At 46.6% G+C, this 27,228-nt stretch overlaps 1 protein-coding gene across 6 annotated transcripts in view; it reads right to left on the bottom strand.

Annotated features, from left to right (window-relative positions):
- The window catches only part of insc (INSC spindle orientation adaptor protein), a 191,487-nt gene that overhangs the window by 32,304 nt on the left and 131,955 nt on the right, over positions 1-27,228 (bottom strand). For all 6 annotated transcript variants that reach the window (XM_077247158.1, XM_077247159.1, XM_077247163.1 and 3 more), the window contains one exon: positions 545-723. In XM_077247158.1, the coding sequence (XP_077103273.1) occupies positions 545-723 (179 nt within the window). The remainder of the gene's footprint in view (positions 1-544; positions 724-27,228) is intronic.

Here is a 27,228-nt window from a genome sequence, read left to right as displayed (position 1 = left end):
TCCCACTCATATTTTTTCCTTTTGTTATTAATTCCGGAGGACAAAGTTCCAAATAATTTTTTTTCCCGTTTCTACCTCCGATACTAGCACCTCCGATTCACTTTCTGTAAAGTTTCGCTTCTTGCCGCTTGCTTTAGCCATTGTCTTACTTCTTTCTTTTACCAGAGTGGACTCATTACCATATTTAAATGTATTTAATTTAGGGAGGAGACTGGGTGGGGCTTTGTGCTCGTGCATGTGCACTCATTTTTACGTTAATTGGGATGTACAAAGAGAATATGCGTGGGATTCTTCGTACGCAGAGATTCATACATCTGTTTTTTTTGTGCGTACGCACATTTACAGCTTTGTCCATACGCAATGTTTTAGTATGAATTCAACGCATGTCTTTGTACATGAGGCCCCTGGTCTCTGGAGTACGGCGTAGCAGGTGGGTGTGTGTGTGTGTGTATGTATGTGTGTGTGTGCACCTGGTCTTTGGAGTATGGCGTGTTGACGCGCTGGCGGTCTCTGCAGGTGTGTGTGTGTGTGTATGTGTGTGCACCTGGTCTTTGGAGTACGGCGTGTCGACGCGCTGCCGGTCTCTGCACGCCTGCAGAAGGATGGGAACGGCGTTGAGCTGCAGGAGGATCTCACAGGCCATGCTGTCGAAGAACGTGATGTTGGCCAGCGCTGCTGAGGCCAGCAGAAACACTTCACCGCAGGACGCGCTCGCACACAGACCTGCACACACACAACACAAGTCTCAACTACTGGCTAGCACAACTCAATTAGTGAATCCCAATGACATTTAAAACCAAGCCATTCATCTAGAGCGCAGGTTGCAGAAAACTCCTCTCAACAATAAAAAACTAATTCTGAAATAAGCTGTATTAAACCCCATGTTAATCCAGCTGCCTCTGAAACACAAATCAAAAAGTAAAAACTGAAACCACATTTTAGATAAACAAAACCAGATTTTATTGTTATAATTCTTTACCAATAATACAGCATGTTTCATTGAGTTTCATAAGAGCACTGACCTACAGCTGCTGTTGGATCAGCTATAACTTGCCTATTGCCAATGTTTGGATCTCTATTTCCAATGTTATTTGATTCTGTTTGAATAAGTAAAACTGTCCAAGTACAGAAGGTGTGCCTTTGTTCATTCTATCTGACCAAGTGGCGCTGATTTCAGTCACTGTTTTTCCCAAAGGAGAATTTTGAAAGGCCTTACCATCACTGGATGTTTATATTGTTTAAATGTGCAATACTCAAAAAGGAGGGACATTTGGATCTTTTGTTCGAGACTGGATCACATGGAGGATACATGTCGATTCCAGCTTCCCAAAGGAACACTGTGTCAACCGGCGTCTCCTGACCGGGAGAGGACGAGCAGCACCAATCTTGCTTTTGCAGACTTATTTGGACTGGTGCCTTGGGCAAAGTGTAATATTTTTATTTGGGGTTCTCTTAAGATTTTTTTGGTGCTGTTGATCATTATGACAGTTGAATTTCTAGAACTCAGTTATTAGGAGGATTGCCAGCCTGTATCTGTGGAATTAAGAGCTTTTAGAATGTTATAAAACTTACAGAAATTAAACAACTGAATTGACAATCATCTTCATTTTTCGAACACCTCTACCACCCCAACAAAAGTAGTACACATCTATGTTGTTGATCAAGTAGATAAGTAGATCAGTGTTTAATATAACGATATTAAAGTTTTCGTCTGAGAAAAAACAAGAGATAAAAAATAATGTCATAAGATTGAACTCTTAAGGGAATCCTTTTGAAGGAAAGATCAATTATAATAATGTTTATAAATGAATGGATAAATACAGGTTGATGTAAAATTACAGACAATGACTCCAACAAATATGAGTAGAAAAAATGTATAAAAAATTATATTTATTTGAAAACACATTTCTGGCAATATGTCTTAAGCTGGTGGCTGATGTAGCAGAACACTGAATGGACGTTGTAACAACTAAATACACTGAGATTTTGCTGATTTGAAGATGTTTAATGGATTTTAGTGATTAAATATTGCTGTTATTAACCTGTCTTCCTGTGTTAACACTAGTAGGCAACCCAAATGGCTCTGGTGGATCTTGAAAATGCCTTTCCTTAAGCTCCAGAAAACACCTGATTCTGTTAAAGAAAACTGTCAAAGATTCCGTAATGAGAAAGAGTGGTTACCAGTGTGCACAAGGTGATTTCTCAATGACGGGTAGGATCCTCTTTGGCCAGACAGAGGGCAACCTAAGGCAGGGGATCACGCCGCCACTGGGCATCTCCTGATGGAGGTGTTTATGTGAGATGGGTATGAGGGTGGAGCTGATGGTGTTTATGTGAGATGGGTTTGAGAGTGGAGCTGATGGTGTTTATGTGAGATGGGTATGAGGGTGGAGCTGATGGTGTTTATGTGAGATGGGTTTGAGAGTGGAGCTGATGGTGTTTATGTGAGATGGGTATGAGGGTGGAGCTGATGGTGTTTATGTGAGATGGGTTTGAGAGTGGAGCTGATGGTGTTTATGTGAGATGGGTATGAGAGTGGAGCTGATGGTGTTTATGTGAGATGGGTGTGAGAGTGGAGTGGATTGTGTTTATGTGAGATGGGTATGAGGGTGGAGCTGATGGTGTTTATGTGAGATGGGTTTGAGAGTGGAGCTGATGGTGTTTATGTGAGATGGGTATGAGGGTGGAGCTGATGGTGTTTATGTGAGATGGGTTTGAGAGTGGAGCTGATGGTGTTTATGTGAGATGGGTATGAGAGTGGAGCTGATGGTGTTTATGTGAGATGGGTATGAGAGTGGAGCGGATGGTGTTTATGTGAGATGGGTGTGAGAGTGGAGCTGGTGGTGTTTATGTGAGATGGGTGTGAGAGTGGAGCAGATGGTGTTTATGTGAGATGGGTATGAGAGTGGAGCTGATGGTGTTTATGTGAGATGGGTATGAGAGTGGAGCTGATGGTGTTTATGTGAGATGGGTGTGAGAGTGGAGCTGATGGTGTTTATGTGAGATGGGTGTAAGAGTGGAGCGGATTGTGTTTATGTGAGATGGGTATGAGAGTGGAGCTGATGGTGTTTATGTGAGATGGGTGTGAGAGTGGAGCGGATGGTGTTTATGTGAGATGGGTGTTAGAGTGGAGCGGATTGTGTTTATGTGAGATGGGTATGAGAGTGGAGCTGATGGTGTTTATGTGAGATGGGTGTGAGAGTGGAGCTGATGGTGTTTATGTGAAATGGGTATGAGAGTGGAGCTGATGGTGTTTATGTGAGATGGGTGTAAGAGTGGAGCGGATGGTGTTTATGTGAGATGGGTATGAGAGTGGAGCTGATGGTGTTTATGTGAGATGGGTGTAAGAGTGGAGCTGATGGTGTTTATGTGAGATGGGTATGAGAGTGGAGCTGATGGTGTTTATGTGAGATGGGTGTAAGAGTGGAGCGGATGGTGTTTATGTGAGATGGGTATGAGAGTGGAGCTGATGGTGTTTATGTGAGATGGGTGTAAGAGTGGAGCGGATTGTGTTTATGTGAGATGGGTATGAGAGTGGAGCTGATGGTGTTTATGTGAGATGGGTGTGAGAGTGGAGCTGATGGTGTTTATGTGAGATGGGTGTGAGAGTGGAGCAGATGGTGTTTATGTGAGATGGGTATGAGAGTGGTGCTGATGGTGTTTATGTGTGTGGGTGTAAGAGTGGAGCGGATGGTGTTTATGTGAGATGGGTGTGAGAGCTGAGCTGATGGTGTTTATGTGATATGGGTGTGAGAGTGGAGCTGATGGTGTTTATGTGAGATGGGTGTGAGAGTGGAGCTGATAGTGTTCATGAGAGTGGAGCTGATGGTGTTTATGTGAGATGGGTGTGAGAGTTGAGCGGATGGTGTTTATGTGTGGATGGGTGTTAGAGTGGAGATGGTGGTGTTTATGTGAGATCTGTATGAGAGTGGTGCTGATGGTGTTTATGTGAGATGGGTGTGAGAGCTGAGCTGATGGTGTTTATGTGATATGGGTATGAGAGTGGAGTGGATGGTGTTTATGTGAGATGGGTATGAGAGTGGAGCGGATGGTGTTTATGTGAGATGGGTATGAGAGTGGAGCGGATGGTGTTTATGTAAGATGGGTGTGAGAGTGGAGCGGATGGTGTTTATGTGAGATGGGTGTGAGATTGGAGCTGATGGTGTTTATGTGAGATGGGTGTGAGAGTGGAGCTGATGGTGTTTATGTGAGATGGGTATGAGAGTGGAGCTGATGGTGTTTATGTGAGATGGGTGTAAGAGTGGAGCTGATGGTGTTTATGTGAGATGGGTATGAGAGTGGAGCTGATGGTGTTTATGTGTAATGGGTGTGAGACTGGAGCGGATGGTGTTTATGTGAGATGGGTGTGAGAGTGGAGCGGATGGTGTTTATGTAAGATGGGTGTGAGAGTGGAGCTGGTGGTGTTTATGTGAGATGGGTGTGAGATTGGAGCGGATTGTGTTTATGTGAGATGGGTATGAGAGTGGAGCTGATGGTGTTTATGTGAGATGGGTGTGAGAGTGGAGCTGATGGTGTTTATGTGAGATGGGTATGAGAGTGGAGCTGATGCTGTTTATGTGAGATGGGTATGAGAGTGGAGCTGATGGTGTTTATGTGAGATGGGTGTAAGAGTGAAGCGGATGGTGTTTATGTGAGATGGGTATGAGAGTGGAGCTGATGGTGTTTATGTGAGATGGGTGTAAGAGTGGAGCGGATGGTGTTTATGTGAGATGGGTATGAGAGTGGAGCTGATGGTGTTTATGTGAGATGGGTGTAAGAGTGGAGCGGATGGTGTTTATGTGAGATGGGTATGAGAGTGGAGCTGATGGTGTTTATGTGAGATGGGTGTAAGAGTGGAGCGGATTGTGTTTATGTGAGATGGGTATGAGAGTGGAGCTGATGGTGTTTATGTGAGATGGGTGTAAGAGTGGAGCTGATGGTGTTTATGTGAGATGGGTGTGAGAGTGGAGCAGATGGTGTTTATGTGAGATGGGTATGAGAGTGGAGCTGATGGTGTTTATGTGAGATGGGTGTGAGAGTGGAGCTGGTGGTGTTTATGTGAGATGGGTATGAGAGTGGAGCTGATGGTGTTTATGTGAGATGGGTGTGAGAGTGGAGCTGATGGTGTTTATGTGAGATGGGTGTGAGAGTGGAGCTGATGGTGTTCATGAGAGTGGAGCTGATGGTGTTTATGTGAGATGGGTGTGAGAGTGGAGCTGATGGTGTTTATGTGAGATGGGTGTAAGAGTGGAGCGGATGATGTTTATGTGATATGGGTGTGAGAGTGGAGCTGATGGTGTTCATGAGAGTGGAGCTGATGGTGTTTATGTGAGATGGGTGTGAGAGTGGAGCTGGTGGTGTTTATGTGAGATGGGTATGAGAGTGGAGCTGATGGTGTTTATGTGAGATGGGTGTGAGATTGGAGCGGATTGTGTTTATGTGAGATGGGTATGAGAGTGGAGCTGATGGTGTTTATGTGAGATGGGTGTGAGAGTGGAGCTGATGGTGTTTATGTGAAATGGGTATGAGAGTGGAGCTGATGCTGTTTATGTGAGATGGGTATAAGAGTGGAGCTGATGGTGTTTATGTAAGATGGGTGTAAGAGTGAAGCGGATGGTGTTTATGTGAGATGGGTATGAGAGTGGAGCTGATGGTGTTTATGTGAGATGGGTATGAGAGTGGAGCTGATGGTGTTTATGTGAGATGGGTGTAAGAGTGGAGCGGATGGTGTTTATGTGAGATGGGTATGAGAGTGGAGCTGATGGTGTTTATGTGAGATGGGTGTAAGAGTGGAGCGGATGGTGTTTATGTGAGATGGGTATGAGAGTGGAGCTGATGGTGTTTATGTGAGATGGGTGTAAGAGTGGAGCGGATGGTGTTTATGTGAGATGGGTATGAGAGTGGAGCTGATGGTGTTTATGTGAGATGGGTGTAAGAGTGGAGCGGATTGTGTTTATGTGAGATGGGTATGAGAGTGGAGCTGATGGTGTTTATGTGAGATGGGTGTAAGAGTGGAGCTGATGGTGTTTATGTGAGATGGGTGTGAGAGTGGAGCAGATGGTGTTTATGTGAGATGGGTATGAGAGTGGAGCTGATGGTGTTTATGTGAGATGGGTGTAAGAGTGGAGCGGATTGTGTTTATGTGAGATGGGTATGAGAGTGGAGCTGATGGTGTTTATGTGAGATGGGTGTAAGAGTGGAGCTGATGGTGTTTATGTGAGATGGGTGTGAGAGTGGAGCTGGTGGTGTTTATGAGAGATGGGTGTGAGAGTGGAGCAGATGGTGTTTATGTGAGATGGGTATGAGAGTGGAGCTGATTGTGTTTATGTGAGATGGGTGTGAGAGTGGAGCTGGTGGTGTTTATGTGAGATGGGTATGAGAGTGGAGCTGATGGTGTTTATGTGAGATGGGTGTGAGAGTGGAGCTGATGGTGTTTATGTGAGATGGGTGTGAGAGTGGAGCTGATGGTGTTCATGAGAGTGGAGCTGATGGTGTTTATGTGAGATGGGTGTGAGAGTGGAGCTGATGGTGTTTATGTGAGATGGGTGTAAGAGTGGAGCGGATGATGTTTATGTGATATGGGTGTGAGAGTGGAGCTGATGGTGTTTATGTGATATGGGTGTGAGAGTGGAGCGGATGATGTTTATGTGATATGGGTGTGAGAGTGGAGCGGATGATGTTTATGTGAGATGGGTGTGAGAGTGTAGCTGATGGTGTTTATGTGAGATGGGTGTAAGAGTGGAGCTGATGGTGTTTATGTGAGATGGGTGTAAGAGTGGAGCGGATGATGTTTATGTGAGATGGGTGTGAGAGTTGAGCTGGTGGTGTTTATGTGAGATGGGTATGAGAGTGGAGCTGATGGTGTTTATGTGAGATGGGTGTAAGAGTGGAGCGGATGGTGTTTATGTGAGATGGGTGTGAGAGTGGAGCTGATGGTGTTCATGAGAGTGGAGCTGATGGTGTTTATGTGAGATGGGTATGAGAGTGGAGCGGATGGTGTTTATGTGAGATGGGTGTGAGAGTGGAGCTGATGGTGTTTATGTGAGATGGGTGTAAGAGTGGAGCGGATGGTGTTTATGTGAGATGTGTATGAGAGTGGAGCGGATGGTGTTTATGTGAGATGGGTATGAGAGTGGAGCGGATGGTGTTTATGAAAGATGGGTGTGAGAGTGGAGCGGATGGTGTTTATGTGAGATGGGTATGAGAGTGGAGCGGATGGTGTTTATGAAAGATGGGTGTGAGAGTGGAGCGGATGGTGTTTATGTGAGATGGGTGTGAGATTGGAGCTGATGGTGTTTATGTGAGATGGGTGTGAGAGTGGAGCTGATGGTGTTTATGTGAGATGGGTATGAGACTAGAGCTGATGGTGTTTATGTGAGATGGGTGTAAGAGTGGAGCTGATGGTGTTTATATGTAATGGGTGAGAGACTGGAGCGGATGGTGTTTATGTGAGATGGGTGTGAGAGATGAGCGGATGGTGTTTATGTAAGATGGGTGTGAGAGTGGAGCTGGTGGTGTTTATGTGAGATGGGTGTGAGATTGGAGCGGATTGTGTTTATGTGAGATGGGTATGAGAGTGGAGCTGATGGTGTTTATGTGAGATGGGTGTGAGAGTGGAGCTGATGGTGTTTATGTGAGATGGGTATGAGAGTGGAGCTGATGCTGTTTATGTGAGATGGGTATGAGAGTGGAGCTGATGGTGTTTATGTGAGATGGGTGTAAGAGTGGAGCGGATGGTGTTTATGTGAGATGGGTGTGAGAGTGGAGCTGATGGTGTTTATGTGAGATGGGTGTAAGAGTGGAGCGGATGGTGTTTATGTGAGATGGGTATGAGAGTGGAGCTGATGGTGTTTATGTGAGATGGGTGTAAGAGTGGAGCGGATTGTGTTTATGTGAGATGGGTATGAGAGTGGAGCTGATGGTGTTTATGTGAGATGGGTGTAAGAGTGGAGCTGATGGTGTTTATGTGAGATGGGTGTGAGAGTGGAGCTGGTGGTGTTTATGTGAGATGGGTGTGAGAGTGGAGCAGATGGTGTTTATGTGAGATGGGTATGAGAGTGGAGCTGATGGTGTTTATGTGAGATGGGTGTAAGAGTGGAGCTGATGGTGTTTATGTGAGATGGGTGTAAGAGTGGAGCTGATGGTGTTTATGTGAGATGGGTGTAAGAGTGGAGCGGATGATGTTTATGTGAGATGGGTGTGAGAGTGGAGCTGGTGGTGTTTATGTGAGATGGGTATGAGAGTGGAGCTGATGGTGTTTATGTGAGATGGGTGTGAGAGTGGAGCTGATGGTGTTTATGTGATATGGGTGTGAGAGTGGAGCTGATGGTGTTCATGAGTGTGGAGCTGATGGTTTTTATGTGAGATGGGTGTGAGAGTGGAGCTGATGGTGTTTATGTGAGATGGGTGTAAGAGTGGAGCGGATGATGTTTATGTGAGATGGGTGTGAGAGTGGAGCTGATGGTGTTTATGTGAGATGGGTGTAAGAGTGGAGCGGATGGTGTTTATGTGAGATGGGTGTGAGAGTGTAGCTGATGGTGTTTATGTGAGATGGGTGTGAGAGTGGAGCAGATGGTGTTTATGTGAGATGGGTGTGAGAGTGGAGCAGATGGTGTTTATGTGAGATGGGTGTAAGAGTGGAGCGGATGGTGTTTATGTGAGATGGGTGTAAGAGTGGAGCGGATGGTGTTTATGTGAGATGGGTGTGAGAGTGGAGCTGATGGTGTTTATGTGAGATGGGTGTAAGAGTGGAGCGGATGGTGTTTATGTGAGATGGGTGTAAGAGTGGAGCGGATGATGTTTATGTGAGATGGGTGTGAGAGTGGAGCTGGTGGTGTTTATGTGAGATGGGTATGAGAGTGGAGCTGATGGTGTTTATGTGAGATTGGTGTGAGAGTGGAGCTGATGGTGTTTATGTGAGATGGGTGTGAGATTGGAGCTGATGGTGTTTATGTGAGATGGGTATGAGAGTGGAGCTGATGGTGTTTATGTGAGATTGGTGTGATAGTGGAGCTGATGGTGTTCATGACTGGAGCTGATAGTGTTTATGTGAGATGGGTATGAGAGTGGAGCTGATGGTGTTTATGTGAGATGGGTGTGAGAGTGGAGCTGATGGTGTTTATGTGAGATGGGTGTAAGAGTGGAGCGGATGGTGTTTATGTGAGATGGGTGTAAGAGTGGAGCTGATGGTGTTTATGTGAGATGGGTATGAGAGTGGAGCTTGTGGTGTTTATGTGAGATGGGTATGAGAGTGGAGCTGATGGTGTTTATGTGAGATTGGTGTGAGAGTGGAGCTGATGGTGTTTATGTGAGATGGGTGTGAGATTGGAGCTGATGGTGTTTATGTGAGATGGGTATGAGAGTGGAGCTGATGGTGTTTATGTGAGATTGGTGTGATAGTGGAGCTGATGGTGTTTATGTGAGATGGGTATGAGAGTGGAGCTGATAGTGTTTATGTGAGATGGGTATGAGAGTGGAGCTGATGGTGTTTATGTGAGATGGGTGTGAGATTGGAGCTGATGGTGTTTATGTGAGATGGGTATGAGAGTGGAGCGGATGGTGTTTATGTGAGATGGGTGTAAGAGTGGAGCTGATGGTGTTTATGTGAGATGGGTGTGAGATTGGAGCTGATGGTGTTTATGTGAGATGGGTATGAGAGTGGAGCTGATGGTGTTTATGTGAGATTGGTGTGATAGTGGAGCTGATGGTGTTTATGTGAGATGGGTATGAGAGTGGAGCTGATAGTGTTTATGTGAGATGGGTATGAGAGTGGAGCTGATGGTGTTTATGTGAGATGGGTGTGAGATTGGAGCTGATGGTGTTTATGTGAGATGGGTATGAGAGTGAGCGGATGGTGTTTATGTGAGATGGGTGTAAGAGTGGAGCTGATGGTGTTTATGTGAGATGGGTATGAGAGTGGAGCTGATAGTGTTTATGTGAGATGGGTATGAGAGTGGAGCTGATGGTGTTTATGTGAGATGGGTGTAAGAGTGGAGCGGATGGTGTTTATGTGAGATGGGTGTGAGAGTGGAGCTGATGGTGTTTATGTGAGATGGGTGTAAGAGTGGAGCGGATGGTGTTTATGTGAGATGGGTGTGAGAGTGGAGCTGATGGTGTTTATGTGAGATGGGTGTTAGAGTGGAGCTGATGGTGTTTATGTGAGATGGGTGTGAGAGTGGAGCTGATGGTGTTTATGTGAGATGGGTGTAAGAGTGGAGCGGATGGTGTTTATGTGAGATGGGTGTGAGAGTGGAGCTGATGGTGTTCATGAGAGTGGAGCTGATGGTGTTTATGTGAGATGGGTGTGAGAGTGGGGTTGATGGTGTTTATGTGAGATGGATGTGAGATTGGAGCTGATGGTGTTTATGTGAGATGGATGTGAGATTGGAGCTGATGGTGTTTATGTGAGATGGGTGTAAGAGTGGAGCGGATGATGTTTATGTGAGATGGGTGTGAGAGTGGAGCTGGTGGTGTTTATGTGAGATGGGTATGAGAGTGGAGCTGATGGTGTTTATGTGAGATGGGTGTAAGAGTGGAGCGGATGGTGTTTATGTGAGATGGGTGTAAGAGTGGAGCGGATGGTGTTTATGTGAGATGGGTGTAAGAGTGGAGCTGATGGTGTTTATGTGAGATGGGTGTAAGAGTGGAGCGGATGGTGTTTATGTGAGATGGGTGTAAGAGTGGAGCTGATGGTGTTTATGTGAGATGGGTGTAAGAGTGGAGCGGATGATGTTTATGTGAGATGGGTGTGAGAGTGGAGCTGGTGGTGTTTATGTGAGATGGGTATGAGAGTGGAGCGGATGGTGTTTATGTGAGATGGGTGTGAGAGTGGAGCTGATGGTGTTTATGTGAGATGGGTGTGAGATTGGAGCTGATGGTGTTTATGTGAGATGGGTATGAGAGTGGAGCTGATGGTGTTTATGTGAGATTGGTGTGATAGTGGAGCTGATGGTGTTCATGACTGGAGCTGATAGTGTTTATGTGAGATGGGTATGAGAGTGGAGCTGATGGTGTTTATGTGAGATGGGTATGAGAGTGGAGCTGATGGTGTTTATGTGAGATGGGTGTGAGAGTGGAGCTGATGGTGTTTATGTGAGATGGGTGTAAGAGTGGAGCGGATGGTGTTTATGTGAGATGGGTGTAAGAGTGGAGCTGATGGTGTTTATGTGAGATGGGTATGAGAGTGGAGCTGATGGTGTTTATGTGAGATGGGTGTGAGAGTGGAGCTGATGGTGTTTATGTGAGATGGGTGTAAGAGTGGAGCGGATGGTGTTTATGTGAGATGGGTGTGAGAGTGGAGCTGATGGTGTTTATGTGAGATGGGTGTAAGAGTGGAGCGGATGGTGTTTATGTGAGATGGGTGTGAGAGTGGAGCTGATGGTGTTTATGTGAGATGGGTGTTAGAGTGGAGCTGATGGTGTTTATGTGAGATGGGTGTGAGAGTGGAGCTGATGGTGTTTATGTGAGATGGGTGTAAGAGTGGAGCGGATGGTGTTTATGTGAGATGGGTGTGAGAGTGGAGCTGATGGTGTTCATGAGAGTGGAGCTGATGGTGTTTATGTGAGATGGGTGTGAGAGTGGGGTTGATGGTGTTTATGTGAGATGGATGTGAGATTGGAGCTGATGGTGTTTATGTGAGATGGATGTGAGATTGGAGCTGATGGTGTTTATGTGAGATGGGTGTAAGAGTGGAGCGGATGATGTTTATGTGAGATGGGTGTGAGAGTGGAGCTGGTGGTGTTTATGTGAGATGGGTATGAGAGTGGAGCTGATGGTGTTTATGTGAGATGGGTGTGAGAGTGGAGCTGATGGTGTTTATGTGAGATGGGTGTGAGATTGGAGCTGATGGTGTTTATGTGAGATGGGTATGAGAGTGGAGCTGATGGTGTTTATGTGAGATTGGTGTGATAGTGGAGCTGATGGTGTTCATGACTGGAGCTGATAGTGTTTATGTGAGATGGGTATGAGAGTGGAGCTGATGGTGTTTATGTGAGATGGGTATGAGAGTGGAGCTGATGGTGTTTATGTGAGATGGGTGTGAGAGTGGAGCTGATGGTGTTCATGAGAGTGGAGCTGATGGTGTTTATGTGAGATGGGTGTAAGAGTGGAGCTGATGGTGTTTATGTGAGATGGGTGTGAGAGTGGAGCTGATGGTGTTTATGTGAGATGGGTGTGAGAGTGGAGCGGATGGTGTTTATGTGAGATGGGTGTAAGAGTGGAGCTGATGGTGTTTATGTGAGATGGGTGTGAGAGTGGAGCTGATGGTGTTTATGTGAGATGGGTGTGAGAGTGGAGCGGATGGTGTTTATGTGAGATGGGTGTGAGAGTGGAGCTGATGGTGTTTATGTGAGATGGGTATGAGGGTGGAGCTGATGGTGTTTATGTGAGATGGGTTTGAGAGTGGAGCTGATGGTGTTTATGTGAGATGGGTATGAGGGTGGAGCTGATGGTGTTTATGTGAGATGGGTGTGAGAGTGGAGCGGATGGTGTTTATGTGAGATGGGTGTGAGAGTGGAGCTGATGGTGTTCATGAGAGTGGAGCTGATGGTGTTTATGTGAGATGGGTATGAGAGTGGAGCGGATGATGTTTATGTGAGATGGGTGTGAGAGTGGAGCTGGTGGTGTTTATATGAGATGGGTGTAAGAGTGGAGCTGATGGTGTTTATGTGAGATGGATATGAGAGTGGAGCGGATGGTGTTTATGTGAGATGGGTGTGAGAGTGGAGCTGATGGTGTTTATGTGAGATGGGTGTAAGAGTGGAGCGGATGATGTTTATGTGAGATGGGTATGAGAGTGGAGCTGATGGTGTTTATGTGAGATGGGTGTGAGAGTGGAGCTGGTGGTGTTTATGTGAGATGGGTATGAGAGTGGAGCTGATGGTGTTTATGTGAGATGGGTATGAGAGTGGAGCTGATGGTGTTTATGTGAGATGGGTGTAAGAGTGGAGCGGATGATGTTTATGTGAGATGGGTGTGAGAGTGGAGCTGATGGTGTTTATGTGAGATGGGTGTAAGAGTGGAGCGGATGGTGTTTATGTGAGATGGGTGTGAGAGTGTAGCTGATGGTGTTTATGTGAGATGGGTGTGAGAGTGGAGCAGATGGTGTTTATGTGAGATGGGTGTGAGAGTGGAGCAGATGGTGTTTATGTGAGATGGGTGTAAGAGTGGAGCGGATGGTGTTTATGTGAGATGGGTGTAAGAGTGGAGCGGATGGTGTTTATGTGAGATGGGTGTGAGAGTGGAGCTGATGGTGTTTATGTGAGATGGGTGTAAGAGTGGAGCGGATGGTGTTTATGTGAGATGGGTGTAAGAGTGGAGCGGATGATGTTTATGTGAGATGGGTGTGAGAGTGGAGCTGGTGGTGTTTATGTGAGATGGGTATGAGAGTGGAGCTGATGGTGTTTATGTGAGATTGGTGTGAGAGTGGAGCTGATGGTGTTTATGTGAGATGGGTGTGAGATTGGAGCTGATGGTGTTTATGTGAGATGGGTATGAGAGTGGAGCTGATGGTGTTTATGTGAGATTGGTGTGATAGTGGAGCTGATGGTGTTCATGACTGGAGCTGATAGTGTTTATGTGAGATGGGTATGAGAGTGGAGCTGATGGTGTTTATGTGAGATGGGTGTGAGAGTGGAGCTGATGGTGTTTATGTGAGATGGGTGTAAGAGTGGAGCGGATGGTGTTTATGTGAGATGGGTGTAAGAGTGGAGCTGATGGTGTTTATGTGAGATGGGTATGAGAGTGGAGCTGGTGGTGTTTATGTGAGATGGGTATGAGAGTGGAGCTGATGGTGTTTATGTGAGATTGGTGTGAGAGTGGAGCTGATGGTGTTTATGTGAGATGGGTGTGAGATTGGAGCTGATGGTGTTTATGTGAGATGGGTATGAGAGTGGAGCTGATGGTGTTTATGTGAGATTGGTGTGATAGTGGAGCTGATGGTGTTTATGTGAGATGGGTATGAGAGTGGAGCTGATAGTGTTTATGTGAGATGGGTATGAGAGTGGAGCTGATGGTGTTTATGTGAGATGGGTGTGAGATTGGAGCTGATGGTGTTTATGTGAGATGGGTATGAGAGTGGAGCGGATGGTGTTTATGTGAGATGGGTGTAAGAGTGGAGCTGATGGTGTTTATGTGAGATGGGTGTGAGATTGGAGCTGATGGTGTTTATGTGAGATGGGTATGAGAGTGGAGCTGATGGTGTTTATGTGAGATTGGTGTGATAGTGGAGCTGATGGTGTTTATGTGAGATGGGTATGAGAGTGGAGCTGATAGTGTTTATGTGAGATGGGTATGAGAGTGGAGCTGATGGTGTTTATGTGAGATGGGTGTGAGATTGGAGCTGATGGTGTTTATGTGAGATGGGTATGAGAGTGAGCGGATGGTGTTTATGTGAGATGGGTGTAAGAGTGGAGCTGATGGTGTTTATGTGAGATGGGTATGAGAGTGGAGCTGATAGTGTTTATGTGAGATGGGTATGAGAGTGGAGCTGATGGTGTTTATGTGAGATGGGTGTAAGAGTGGAGCGGATGGTGTTTATGTGAGATGGGTGTGAGAGTGGAGCTGATGGTGTTTATGTGAGATGGGTGTAAGAGTGGAGCGGATGGTGTTTATGTGAGATGGGTGTGAGAGTGGAGCTGATGGTGTTTATGTGAGATGGGTGTTAGAGTGGAGCTGATGGTGTTTATGTGAGATGGGTGTGAGAGTGGAGCTGATGGTGTTTATGTGAGATGGGTGTAAGAGTGGAGCGGATGGTGTTTATGTGAGATGGGTGTGAGAGTGGAGCTGATGGTGTTCATGAGAGTGGAGCTGATGGTGTTTATGTGAGATGGGTGTGAGAGTGGGGTTGATGGTGTTTATGTGAGATGGATGTGAGATTGGAGCTGATGGTGTTTATGTGAGATGGATGTGAGATTGGAGCTGATGGTGTTTATGTGAGATGGGTGTAAGAGTGGAGCGGATGATGTTTATGTGAGATGGGTGTGAGAGTGGAGCTGGTGGTGTTTATGTGAGATGGGTATGAGAGTGGAGCTGATGGTGTTTATGTGAGATGGGTGTAAGAGTGGAGCGGATGGTGTTTATGTGAGATGGGTGTAAGAGTGGAGCGGATGGTGTTTATGTGAGATGGGTGTAAGAGTGGAGCTGATGGTGTTTATGTGAGATGGGTGTAAGAGTGGAGCGGATGGTGTTTATGTGAGATGGGTGTAAGAGTGGAGCTGATGGTGTTTATGTGAGATGGGTGTAAGAGTGGAGCGGATGATGTTTATGTGAGATGGGTGTGAGAGTGGAGCTGGTGGTGTTTATGTGAGATGGGTATGAGAGTGGAGCGGATGGTGTTTATGTGAGATGGGTGTGAGAGTGGAGCTGATGGTGTTTATGTGAGATGGGTGTGAGATTGGAGCTGATGGTGTTTATGTGAGATGGGTATGAGAGTGGAGCTGATGGTGTTTATGTGAGATTGGTGTGATAGTGGAGCTGATGGTGTTCATGACTGGAGCTGATAGTGTTTATGTGAGATGGGTATGAGAGTGGAGCTGATGGTGTTTATGTGAGATGGGTATGAGAGTGGAGCTGATGGTGTTTATGTGAGATGGGTGTGAGAGTGGAGCTGATGGTGTTTATGTGAGATGGGTGTAAGAGTGGAGCGGATGGTGTTTATGTGAGATGGGTGTAAGAGTGGAGCTGATGGTGTTTATGTGAGATGGGTATGAGAGTGGAGCTGATGGTGTTTATGTGAGATGGGTGTGAGAGTGGAGCTGATGGTGTTTATGTGAGATGGGTGTAAGAGTGGAGCGGATGGTGTTTATGTGAGATGGGTGTGAGAGTGGAGCTGATGGTGTTTATGTGAGATGGGTGTAAGAGTGGAGCGGATGGTGTTTATGTGAGATGGGTGTGAGAGTGGAGCTGATGGTGTTTATGTGAGATGGGTGTTAGAGTGGAGCTGATGGTGTTTATGTGAGATGGGTGTGAGAGTGGAGCTGATGGTGTTTATGTGAGATGGGTGTAAGAGTGGAGCGGATGGTGTTTATGTGAGATGGGTGTGAGAGTGGAGCTGATGGTGTTCATGAGAGTGGAGCTGATGGTGTTTATGTGAGATGGGTGTGAGAGTGGGGTTGATGGTGTTTATGTGAGATGGATGTGAGATTGGAGCTGATGGTGTTTATGTGAGATGGATGTGAGATTGGAGCTGATGGTGTTTATGTGAGATGGGTGTAAGAGTGGAGCGGATGATGTTTATGTGAGATGGGTGTGAGAGTGGAGCTGGTGGTGTTTATGTGAGATGGGTATGAGAGTGGAGCTGATGGTGTTTATGTGAGATGGGTGTGAGAGTGGAGCTGATGGTGTTTATGTGAGATGGGTGTGAGATTGGAGCTGATGGTGTTTATGTGAGATGGGTATGAGAGTGGAGCTGATGGTGTTTATGTGAGATTGGTGTGATAGTGGAGCTGATGGTGTTCATGACTGGAGCTGATAGTGTTTATGTGAGATGGGTATGAGAGTGGAGCTGATGGTGTTTATGTGAGATGGGTATGAGAGTGGAGCTGATGGTGTTTATGTGAGATGGGTGTGAGAGTGGAGCTGATGGTGTTCATGAGAGTGGAGCTGATGGTTTTTATGTGAGATGGGTGTGAGAGTGGAGCTGATGGTGTTTATGTGAGATGGGTGTAAGAGTGGAGCGGATGATGTTTATGTGAGATGGGTGTGAGAGTGGAGCTGATGGTGTTTATGTGAGATGGGTGTAAGAGTGTAGCGGATGGTGTTTATGTGAGATGGGTGTGAGAGTGGAGCTGATGGTGTTTATGTGAGATGGGTGTGAGAGTGGAGCAGATGGTGTTTATGTGAGATGGGTGTGAGAGTGGAGCAGATGGTGTTTATGTGAAATGGGTGTGAGAGTGGAGCAGATGGTGTTTATGTGAGAGGGTATGAGAGTGGAGCTGATGGTGTTTATGTGAGATGGGTGTAAGAGTGGAGCGGATGGTGTTTATGTGAGATGGGTGTGAGAGTGGGGTTGATGGTGTTTATGTGAGATGGATGTGAGATTGGAGCTGATGGTGTTTATGTGAGATGGATGTGAGATTGGAGCTGATGGTGTTTATGTGAGATGGGTGTAAGAGTGGAGCGGATGATGTTTATGTGAGATGGGTGTGAGAGTGGAGCTGGTGGTGTTTATGTGAGATGGGTATGAGAGTGGAGCTGATGGTGTTTATGTGAGATGGGTGTAAGAGTGGAGCGGATGGTGTTTATGTGAGATGGGTGTAAGAGTGGAGCGGATGGTGTTTATGTGAGATGGGTGTAAGAGTGGAGCTGATGGTGTTTATGTGAGATGGGTGTAAGAGTGGAGCGGATGGTGTTTATGTGAGATGGGTGTAAGAGTGGAGCTGATGGTGTTTATGTGAGATGGGTGTAAGAGTGGAGCGGATGATGTTTATGTGAGATGGGTGTGAGAGTGGAGCTGGTGGTGTTTATGTGAGATGGGTATGAGAGTGGAGCGGATGGTGTTTATGTGAGATGGGTGTGAGAGTGGAGCTGATGGTGTTTATGTGAGATGGGTGTGAGATTGGAGCTGATGGTGTTTATGTGAGATGGGTATGAGAGTGGAGCTGATGGTGTTTATGTGAGATTGGTGTGATAGTGGAGCTGATGGTGTTCATGACTGGAGCTGATAGTGTTTATGTGAGATGGGTATGAGAGTGGAGCTGATGGTGTTTATGTGAGATGGGTATGAGAGTGGAGCTGATGGTGTTTATGTGAGATGGGTGTGAGAGTGGAGCTGATGGTGTTTATGTGAGATGGGTGTAAGAGTGGAGCGGATGGTGTTTATGTGAGATGGGTGTAAGAGTGGAGCTGATGGTGTTTATGTGAGATGGGTATGAGAGTGGAGCTGATGGTGTTTATGTGAGATGGGTGTGAGAGTGGAGCTGATGGTGTTTATGTGAGATGGGTGTAAGAGTGGAGCGGATGGTGTTTATGTGAGATGGGTGTGAGAGTGGAGCTGATGGTGTTTATGTGAGATGGGTGTAAGAGTGGAGCGGATGGTGTTTATGTGAGATGGGTGTGAGAGTGGAGCTGATGGTGTTTATGTGAGATGGGTGTTAGAGTGGAGCTGATGGTGTTTATGTGAGATGGGTGTGAGAGTGGAGCTGATGGTGTTTATGTGAGATGGGTGTAAGAGTGGAGCGGATGGTGTTTATGTGAGATGGGTGTGAGAGTGGAGCTGATGGTGTTCATGAGAGTGGAGCTGATGGTGTTTATGTGAGATGGGTGTGAGAGTGGGGTTGATGGTGTTTATGTGAGATGGATGTGAGATTGGAGCTGATGGTGTTTATGTGAGATGGATGTGAGATTGGAGCTGATGGTGTTTATGTGAGATGGGTGTAAGAGTGGAGCGGATGATGTTTATGTGAGATGGGTGTGAGAGTGGAGCTGGTGGTGTTTATGTGAGATGGGTATGAGAGTGGAGCTGATGGTGTTTATGTGAGATGGGTGTGAGAGTGGAGCTGATGGTGTTTATGTGAGATGGGTGTGAGATTGGAGCTGATGGTGTTTATGTGAGATGGGTATGAGAGTGGAGCTGATGGTGTTTATGTGAGATTGGTGTGATAGTGGAGCTGATGGTGTTCATGACTGGAGCTGATAGTGTTTATGTGAGATGGGTATGAGAGTGGAGCTGATGGTGTTTATGTGAGATGGGTATGAGAGTGGAGCTGATGGTGTTTATGTGAGATGGGTGTGAGAGTGGAGCTGATGGTGTTCATGAGAGTGGAGCTGATGGTGTTTATGTGAGATGGGTGTAAGAGTGGAGCTGATGGTGTTTATGTGAGATGGGTGTGAGAGTGGAGCTGATGGTGTTTATGTGAGATGGGTGTGAGAGTGGAGCGGATGGTGTTTATGTGAGATGGGTGTAAGAGTGGAGCTGATGGTGTTTATGTGAGATGGGTGTGAGAGTGGAGCTGATGGTGTTTATGTGAGATGGGTGTGAGAGTGGAGCGGATGGTGTTTATGTGAGATGGGTGTGAGAGTGGAGCTGATGGTGTTTATGTGAGATGGGTATGAGGGTGGAGCTGATGGTGTTTATGTGAGATGGGTTTGAGAGTGGAGCTGATGGTGTTTATGTGAGATGGGTATGAGGGTGGAGCTGATGGTGTTTATGTGAGATGGGTGTGAGAGTGGAGCGGATGGTGTTTATGTGAGATGGGTGTGAGAGTGGAGCTGATGGTGTTCATGAGAGTGGAGCTGATGGTGTTTATGTGAGATGGGTATGAGAGTGGAGCGGATGATGTTTATGTGAGATGGGTGTGAGAGTGGAGCTGGTGGTGTTTATATGAGATGGGTGTAAGAGTGGAGCTGATGGTGTTTATGTGAGATGGATATGAGAGTGGAGCGGATGGTGTTTATGTGAGATGGGTGTGAGAGTGGAGCTGATGGTGTTTATGTGAGATGGGTGTAAGAGTGGAGCGGATGATGTTTATGTGAGATGGGTATGAGAGTGGAGCTGATGGTGTTTATGTGAGATGGGTGTGAGAGTGGAGCTGGTGGTGTTTATGTGAGATGGGTATGAGAGTGGAGCTGATGGTGTTTATGTGAGATGGGTATGAGAGTGGAGCTGATGGTGTTTATGTGAGATGGGTGTAAGAGTGGAGCGGATGATGTTTATGTGAGATGGGTGTGAGAGTGGAGCTGATGGTGTTTATGTGAGATGGGTGTAAGAGTGGAGCGGATGGTGTTTATGTGAGATGGGTGTGAGAGTGTAGCTGATGGTGTTTATGTGAGATGGGTGTGAGAGTGGAGCAGATGGTGTTTATGTGAGATGGGTGTGAGAGTGGAGCAGATGGTGTTTATGTGAGATGGGTGTAAGAGTGGAGCGGATGGTGTTTATGTGAGATGGGTGTAAGAGTGGAGCGGATGGTGTTTATGTGAGATGGGTGTGAGAGTGGAGCTGATGGTGTTTATGTGAGATGGGTGTAAGAGTGGAGCGGATGGTGTTTATGTGAGATGGGTGTAAGAGTGGAGCGGATGATGTTTATGTGAGATGGGTGTGAGAGTGGAGCTGGTGGTGTTTATGTGAGATGGGTATGAGAGTGGAGCTGATGGTGTTTATGTGAGATTGGTGTGAGAGTGGAGCTGATGGTGTTTATGTGAGATGGGTGTGAGATTGGAGCTGATGGTGTTTATGTGAGATGGGTATGAGAGTGGAGCTGATGGTGTTTATGTGAGATTGGTGTGATAGTGGAGCTGATGGTGTTCATGACTGGAGCTGATAGTGTTTATGTGAGATGGGTATGAGAGTGGAGCTGATGGTGTTTATGTGAGATGGGTGTGAGAGTGGAGCTGATGGTGTTTATGTGAGATGGGTGTAAGAGTGGAGCGGATGGTGTTTATGTGAGATGGGTGTAAGAGTGGAGCTGATGGTGTTTATGTGAGATGGGTATGAGAGTGGAGCTGGTGGTGTTTATGTGAGATGGGTATGAGAGTGGAGCTGATGGTGTTTATGTGAGATTGGTGTGAGAGTGGAGCTGATGGTGTTTATGTGAGATGGGTGTGAGATTGGAGCTGATGGTGTTTATGTGAGATGGGTATGAGAGTGGAGCTGATGGTGTTTATGTGAGATTGGTGTGATAGTGGAGCTGATGGTGTTTATGTGAGATGGGTATGAGAGTGGAGCTGATAGTGTTTATGTGAGATGGGTATGAGAGTGGAGCTGATGGTGTTTATGTGAGATGGGTGTGAGATTGGAGCTGATGGTGTTTATGTGAGATGGGTATGAGAGTGGAGCGGATGGTGTTTATGTGAGATGGGTGTAAGAGTGGAGCTGATGGTGTTTATGTGAGATGGGTGTGAGATTGGAGCTGATGGTGTTTATGTGAGATGGGTATGAGAGTGGAGCTGATGGTGTTTATGTGAGATTGGTGTGATAGTGGAGCTGATGGTGTTTATGTGAGATGGGTATGAGAGTGGAGCTGATAGTGTTTATGTGAGATGGGTATGAGAGTGGAGCTGATGGTGTTTATGTGAGATGGGTGTGAGATTGGAGCTGATGGTGTTTATGTGAGATGGGTATGAGAGTGAGCGGATGGTGTTTATGTGAGATGGGTGTAAGAGTGGAGCTGATGGTGTTTATGTGAGATGGGTATGAGAGTGGAGCTGATAGTGTTTATGTGAGATGGGTATGAGAGTGGAGCTGATGGTGTTTATGTGAGATGGGTGTAAGAGTGGAGCGGATGGTGTTTATGTGAGATGGGTGTGAGAGTGGAGCTGATGGTGTTTATGTGAGATGGGTGTAAGAGTGGAGCGGATGGTGTTTATGTGAGATGGGTGTGAGAGTGGAGCTGATGGTGTTTATGTGAGATGGGTGTTAGAGTGGAGCTGATGGTGTTTATGTGAGATGGGTGTGAGAGTGGAGCTGATGGTGTTTATGTGAGATGGGTGTAAGAGTGGAGCGGATGGTGTTTATGTGAGATGGGTGTGAGAGTGGAGCTGATGGTGTTCATGAGAGTGGAGCTGATGGTGTTTATGTGAGATGGGTGTGAGAGTGGGGTTGATGGTGTTTATGTGAGATGGATGTGAGATTGGAGCTGATGGTGTTTATGTGAGATGGATGTGAGATTGGAGCTGATGGTGTTTATGTGAGATGGGTGTAAGAGTGGAGCGGATGATGTTTATGTGAGATGGGTGTGAGAGTGGAGCTGGTGGTGTTTATGTGAGATGGGTATGAGAGTGGAGCTGATGGTGTTTATGTGAGATGGGTGTAAGAGTGGAGCGGATGGTGTTTATGTGAGATGGGTGTAAGAGTGGAGCGGATGGTGTTTATGTGAGATGGGTGTAAGAGTGGAGCTGATGGTGTTTATGTGAGATGGGTGTAAGAGTGGAGCGGATGGTGTTTATGTGAGATGGGTGTAAGAGTGGAGCTGATGGTGTTTATGTGAGATGGGTGTAAGAGTGGAGCGGATGATGTTTATGTGAGATGGGTGTGAGAGTGGAGCTGGTGGTGTTTATGTGAGATGGGTATGAGAGTGGAGCGGATGGTGTTTATGTGAGATGGGTGTGAGAGTGGAGCTGATGGTGTTTATGTGAGATGGGTGTGAGATTGGAGCTGATGGTGTTTATGTGAGATGGGTATGAGAGTGGAGCTGATGGTGTTTATGTGAGATTGGTGTGATAGTGGAGCTGATGGTGTTCATGACTGGAGCTGATAGTGTTTATGTGAGATGGGTATGAGAGTGGAGCTGATGGTGTTTATGTGAGATGGGTATGAGAGTGGAGCTGATGGTGTTTATGTGAGATGGGTGTGAGAGTGGAGCTGATGGTGTTTATGTGAGATGGGTGTAAGAGTGGAGCGGATGGTGTTTATGTGAGATGGGTGTAAGAGTGGAGCTGATGGTGTTTATGTGAGATGGGTATGAGAGTGGAGCTGATGGTGTTTATGTGAGATGGGTGTGAGAGTGGAGCTGATGGTGTTTATGTGAGATGGGTGTAAGAGTGGAGCGGATGGTGTTTATGTGAGATGGGTGTGAGAGTGGAGCTGATGGTGTTTATGTGAGATGGGTGTAAGAGTGGAGCGGATGGTGTTTATGTGAGATGGGTGTGAGAGTGGAGCTGATGGTGTTTATGTGAGATGGGTGTTAGAGTGGAGCTGATGGTGTTTATGTGAGATGGGTGTGAGAGTGGAGCTGATGGTGTTTATGTGAGATGGGTGTAAGAGTGGAGCGGATGGTGTTTATGTGAGATGGGTGTGAGAGTGGAGCTGATGGTGTTCATGAGAGTGGAGCTGATGGTGTTTATGTGAGATGGGTGTGAGAGTGGGGTTGATGGTGTTTATGTGAGATGGATGTGAGATTGGAGCTGATGGTGTTTATGTGAGATGGATGTGAGATTGGAGCTGATGGTGTTTATGTGAGATGGGTGTAAGAGTGGAGCGGATGATGTTTATGTGAGATGGGTGTGAGAGTGGAGCTGGTGGTGTTTATGTGAGATGGGTATGAGAGTGGAGCTGATGGTGTTTATGTGAGATGGGTGTGAGAGTGGAGCTGATGGTGTTTATGTGAGATGGGTGTGAGATTGGAGCTGATGGTGTTTATGTGAGATGGGTATGAGAGTGGAGCTGATGGTGTTTATGTGAGATTGGTGTGATAGTGGAGCTGATGGTGTTCATGACTGGAGCTGATAGTGTTTATGTGAGATGGGTATGAGAGTGGAGCTGATGGTGTTTATGTGAGATGGGTATGAGAGTGGAGCTGATGGTGTTTATGTGAGATGGGTGTGAGAGTGGAGCTGATGGTGTTCATGAGAGTGGAGCAGATGGTGTTTATGTGAGATGGGTGTAAGAGTGGAGCTGATGGTGTTTATGTGAGATGGGTGTGAGAGTGGAGCTGATGGTGTTTATGTGAGATGGGTGTGAGAGTGGAGCGGATGGTGTTTATGTGAGATGGGTGTAAGAGTGGAGCTGATGGTGTTTATGTGAGATGGGTGTGAGAGTGGAGCTGATGGTGTTTATGTGAGATGGGTGTGAGAGTGGAGCGGATGGTGTTTATGTGAGATGGGTGTGAGAGTGGAGCTGATGGTGTTTATGTGAGATGGGTATGAGGGTGGAGCTGATGGTGTTTATGTGAGATGGGTTTGAGAGTGGAGCTGATGGTGTTTATGTGAGATGGGTATGAGGGTGGAGCTGATGGTGTTTATGTGAGATGGGTGTGAGAGTGGAGCGGATGGTGTTTATGTGAGATGGGTGTGAGAGTGGAGCTGATGGTGTTCATGAGAGTGGAGCTGATGGTGTTTATGTGAGATGGGTATGAGAGTGGAGCGGATGATGTTTATGTGAGATGGGTGTGAGAGTGGAGCTGGTGGTGTTTATATGAGATGGGTGTAAGAGTGGAGCTGATGGTGTTTATGTGAGATGGATATGAGAGTGGAGCGGATGGTGTTTATGTGAGATGGGTGTGAGAGTGGAGCTGATGGTGTTTATGTGAGATGGGTGTAAGAGTGGAGCGGATGATGTTTATGTGAGATGGGTATGAGAGTGGAGCTGATGGTGTTTATGTGAGATGGGTGTGAGAGTGGAGCTGGTGGTGTTTATGTGAGATGGGTATGAGAGTGGAGCTGATGGTGTTTATGTGAGATGGGTATGAGAGTGGAGCTGATGGTGTTTATGTGAGATGGGTGTAAGAGTGGAGCGGATGGTGTTTATGTGAGATGGGTGTAAGAGTGGAGCGGATGGTGTTAATGTGAGATGGGTGTGAGAGTGGAGCTGATGGTTTTTATGTGAGATGGGTGTGAGAGTGGAGCGGATGGTGTTTATGTGAGATGGGTATGAGAGTGGAGCTGATGATGTTTATGTGAGATGGGTGTAAGAGTGGAGCGGATGGTGTTTATGTGAGATGGGTATGAGAGTGGAGCTGATGGTGTTTATGTGAGATGGGTGTGAGAGTTGAGCGGATGGTGTTTATGTGAGATGGGTGTGAGAGTGGAGCTGATGGTGTTCATGAGAGTGGAGCTGATGGTGTTCATGAGAGTGGAGCTGATGGTGTTTATGTGAGATGGGTATGAGAGTGGAGCGGATGATGTTTATGTGAGATGGGTGTGAGAGTGGAGCTGGTGGTGTTTATGTGAGATGGGTGTAAGAGTGGAGCTGATGGTGTTTATGTGAGATGGGTATGAGAGTGGAGCGGATGGTGTTTATGTGAGATGGGTGTGAGAGTGGAGCTGATGGTGTTTATGTGAGATGGGTGTAAGAGTGGAGCGGATGATGTTTATGTGAGATGGGTATGAGAGTGGAGCTGGTGGTGTTTATGTGAGATGGGTATGAGAGTGGAGCTGGTGGTGTTTATGTGAGATGGGTATGAGAGTGGAGCTGATGGTGTTCATGAGAGTGGAGCTGATGGTGTTCATGAGAGTGGAGCTGATGGTGTTTATGTGAGATGGGTATGAGAGTGGAGCGGATGATGTTTATGTGAGATGGGTGTGAGAGTGGAGCTGATGGTGTTTATGTGAGATGGGTGTAAGAGTGGAGCGGATGGTGTTTATGTGAGATGGGTGTGAGAGTGGAGCTGATGGTGTTTATGTGAGATGGGTGTTAGAGTGGAGCTGATGGTGTTTATGTGAGATGGGTGTGAGAGTGGAGCTGATGGTGTTTATGTGAGATGGGTGTGAGAGTGGAGCTGATGGTGTTCATGAGAGTGGAGCTGATGGTGTTTATGTGAGATGGGTGTGAGAGTGGGGTTGATGGTGTTTATGTGAGATGGATGTGAGATTGGAGCTGATGGTGTTTATGTGAGATGGATGTGAGATTGGAGCTGATGGTGTTTATGTGAGATGGGTGTAAGAGTGGAGCGGATGGTGTTTATGTGAGATGGGTGTAAGAGTGGAGCGGATGGTGTTTATGTGAGATGGGTGTAAGAGTGGAGCTGATGGTGTTTATGTGAGATGGGTGTAAGAGTGGAGCGGATGATGTTTATGTGAGATGGGTGTGAGAGTGGAGCTGGTGGTGTTTATGTGAGATGGGTATGAGAGTGGAGCTGATGGTGTTTATGTGAGATGGGTGTGAGAGTGGAGCTGATGGTGTTTATGTGAGATGGGTGTGAGAGTGGAGCTGATGGTGTTCATGAGAGTGGAGCTGATGGTGTTTATGTGAGATGAGTGTAAGAGTGGAGCGGATGGTGTTTATGTGAGATGGGTGTGAGAGTGGAGCTGATGGTGTTTATGTGAGATGGGTGTGAGAGTGGAGCAGATGGTGTTTATGTGAGATGGGTGTGAGAGTGGAGCAGATGGTGTTTATGTGAGATGGGTGTAAGAGTGGAGCTGATGGTGTTTATGTGTAATGGGTGAGAGACTGGAGCGGATGGTGTTTATGTAAGATGGGTGTGAGAGATGAGCGGATGGTGTTTATGTAAGATGGGTGTGAGAGTGGAGCTGGTGGTGTTTATGTGAGATGGGTGTGAGATTGGAGCGGATTGTGTTTATGTGAGATGGGTATGAGAGTGGAGCTGATGGTGTTTATGTGAGATGGGTGTGAGAGTGGAGCTGATGGTGTTTATGTGAGATGGGTATGAGAGTGGAGCTGATGCTGTTTATGTGAGATGGGTATGAGAGTGGAGCTGATGGTGTTTATGTGAGATGGGTGAAAGAGTGGAGCGGATGGTGTTTATGTGAGATGGGTATGAGAGTGGAGCTGATGGTGTTTATGTGAGAAGGGTGTAAGAGTGGAGCTGATGGTGTTTATGTGAGATGGGTATGAGAGTGGAGCTGATGGTGTTTATGTGAGATGGGTGTGAGAGTGGAGCTGATGGTGTTTATGTGAGATGGGTGTGAGAGTGGAGCTGATGGTGTTTATGTGAGATGGGTGTAAGAGTGGAGCGGATGGTGTTTATGTGAGATGGGTGTGAGAGTGGAGCTGATGGTGTTCATGAGAGTGGAGCTGATGGTGTTTATGTGAGATGGGTGTGAGAGTGGGGTTGATGGTGTTTATGTGAGATGGATGTGAGATTGGAGCTGATGGTGTTTATGTGAGATGGATGTGAGATTGGAGCTGATGGTGTTTATGTGAGATGGGTATGAGAGTGGAGCTGATGGTGTTTATGTGAGATGGGTGTGAGAGTGGAGCGGATGGTGTTTATGTGAGATGGGTGTTAGAGTGGAGCTGATGGTGTTTATGTGAGATGGGTGTGAGAGTGGAGCTGATGGTGTTTATGTGAGATGGGTGTGAGAGTGGAGCTGATGGTGTTCATGAGAGTGGAGCTGATGGTGTTTATGTGAGATGGGTGTGAGAGTGGGGTTGATGGTGTTTATGTGAGATGGATGTGAGATTGGAGCTGATGGTGTTTATGTGAGATGGATGTGAGATTGGAGCTGATGGTGTTTATGTGAGATGGGTGTAAGAGTGGAGCGGATGGTGTTTATGTGAGATGGGTGTAAGAGTGGAGCGGATGGTGTTTATGTGAGATGGGTGTAAGAGTGGAGCTGATGGTGTTTATGTGAGATGGGTGTAAGAGTGGAGCGGATGATGTTTATGTGAGATGGGTGTGAGAGTGGAGCTGGTGGTGTTTATGTGAGATGGGTATGAGAGTGGAGCTGATGGTGTTTATGTGAGATGGGTGTGAGAGTGGAGCTGATGGTGTTTATGTGAGATGGGTGTGAGAGTGGAGCTGATGGTGTTCATGAGAGTGGAGCTGATGGTGTTTATGTGAGATGAGTGTAAGAGTGGAGCGGATGGTGTTTATGTGAGATGGGTGTGAGAGTGGA

The sequence above is a fragment of the Siphateles boraxobius genome, unplaced genomic scaffold (genome assembly GCF_051911475.1).
Source record: "Siphateles boraxobius isolate OS27281-9 unplaced genomic scaffold, OSU_SipBor_1 107, whole genome shotgun sequence".
Classification (NCBI taxonomy): Eukaryota; Metazoa; Chordata; class Actinopteri; order Cypriniformes; family Leuciscidae; genus Siphateles; species Siphateles boraxobius.
This window is presented reverse-complemented; position numbering and strand designations above follow the sequence as displayed.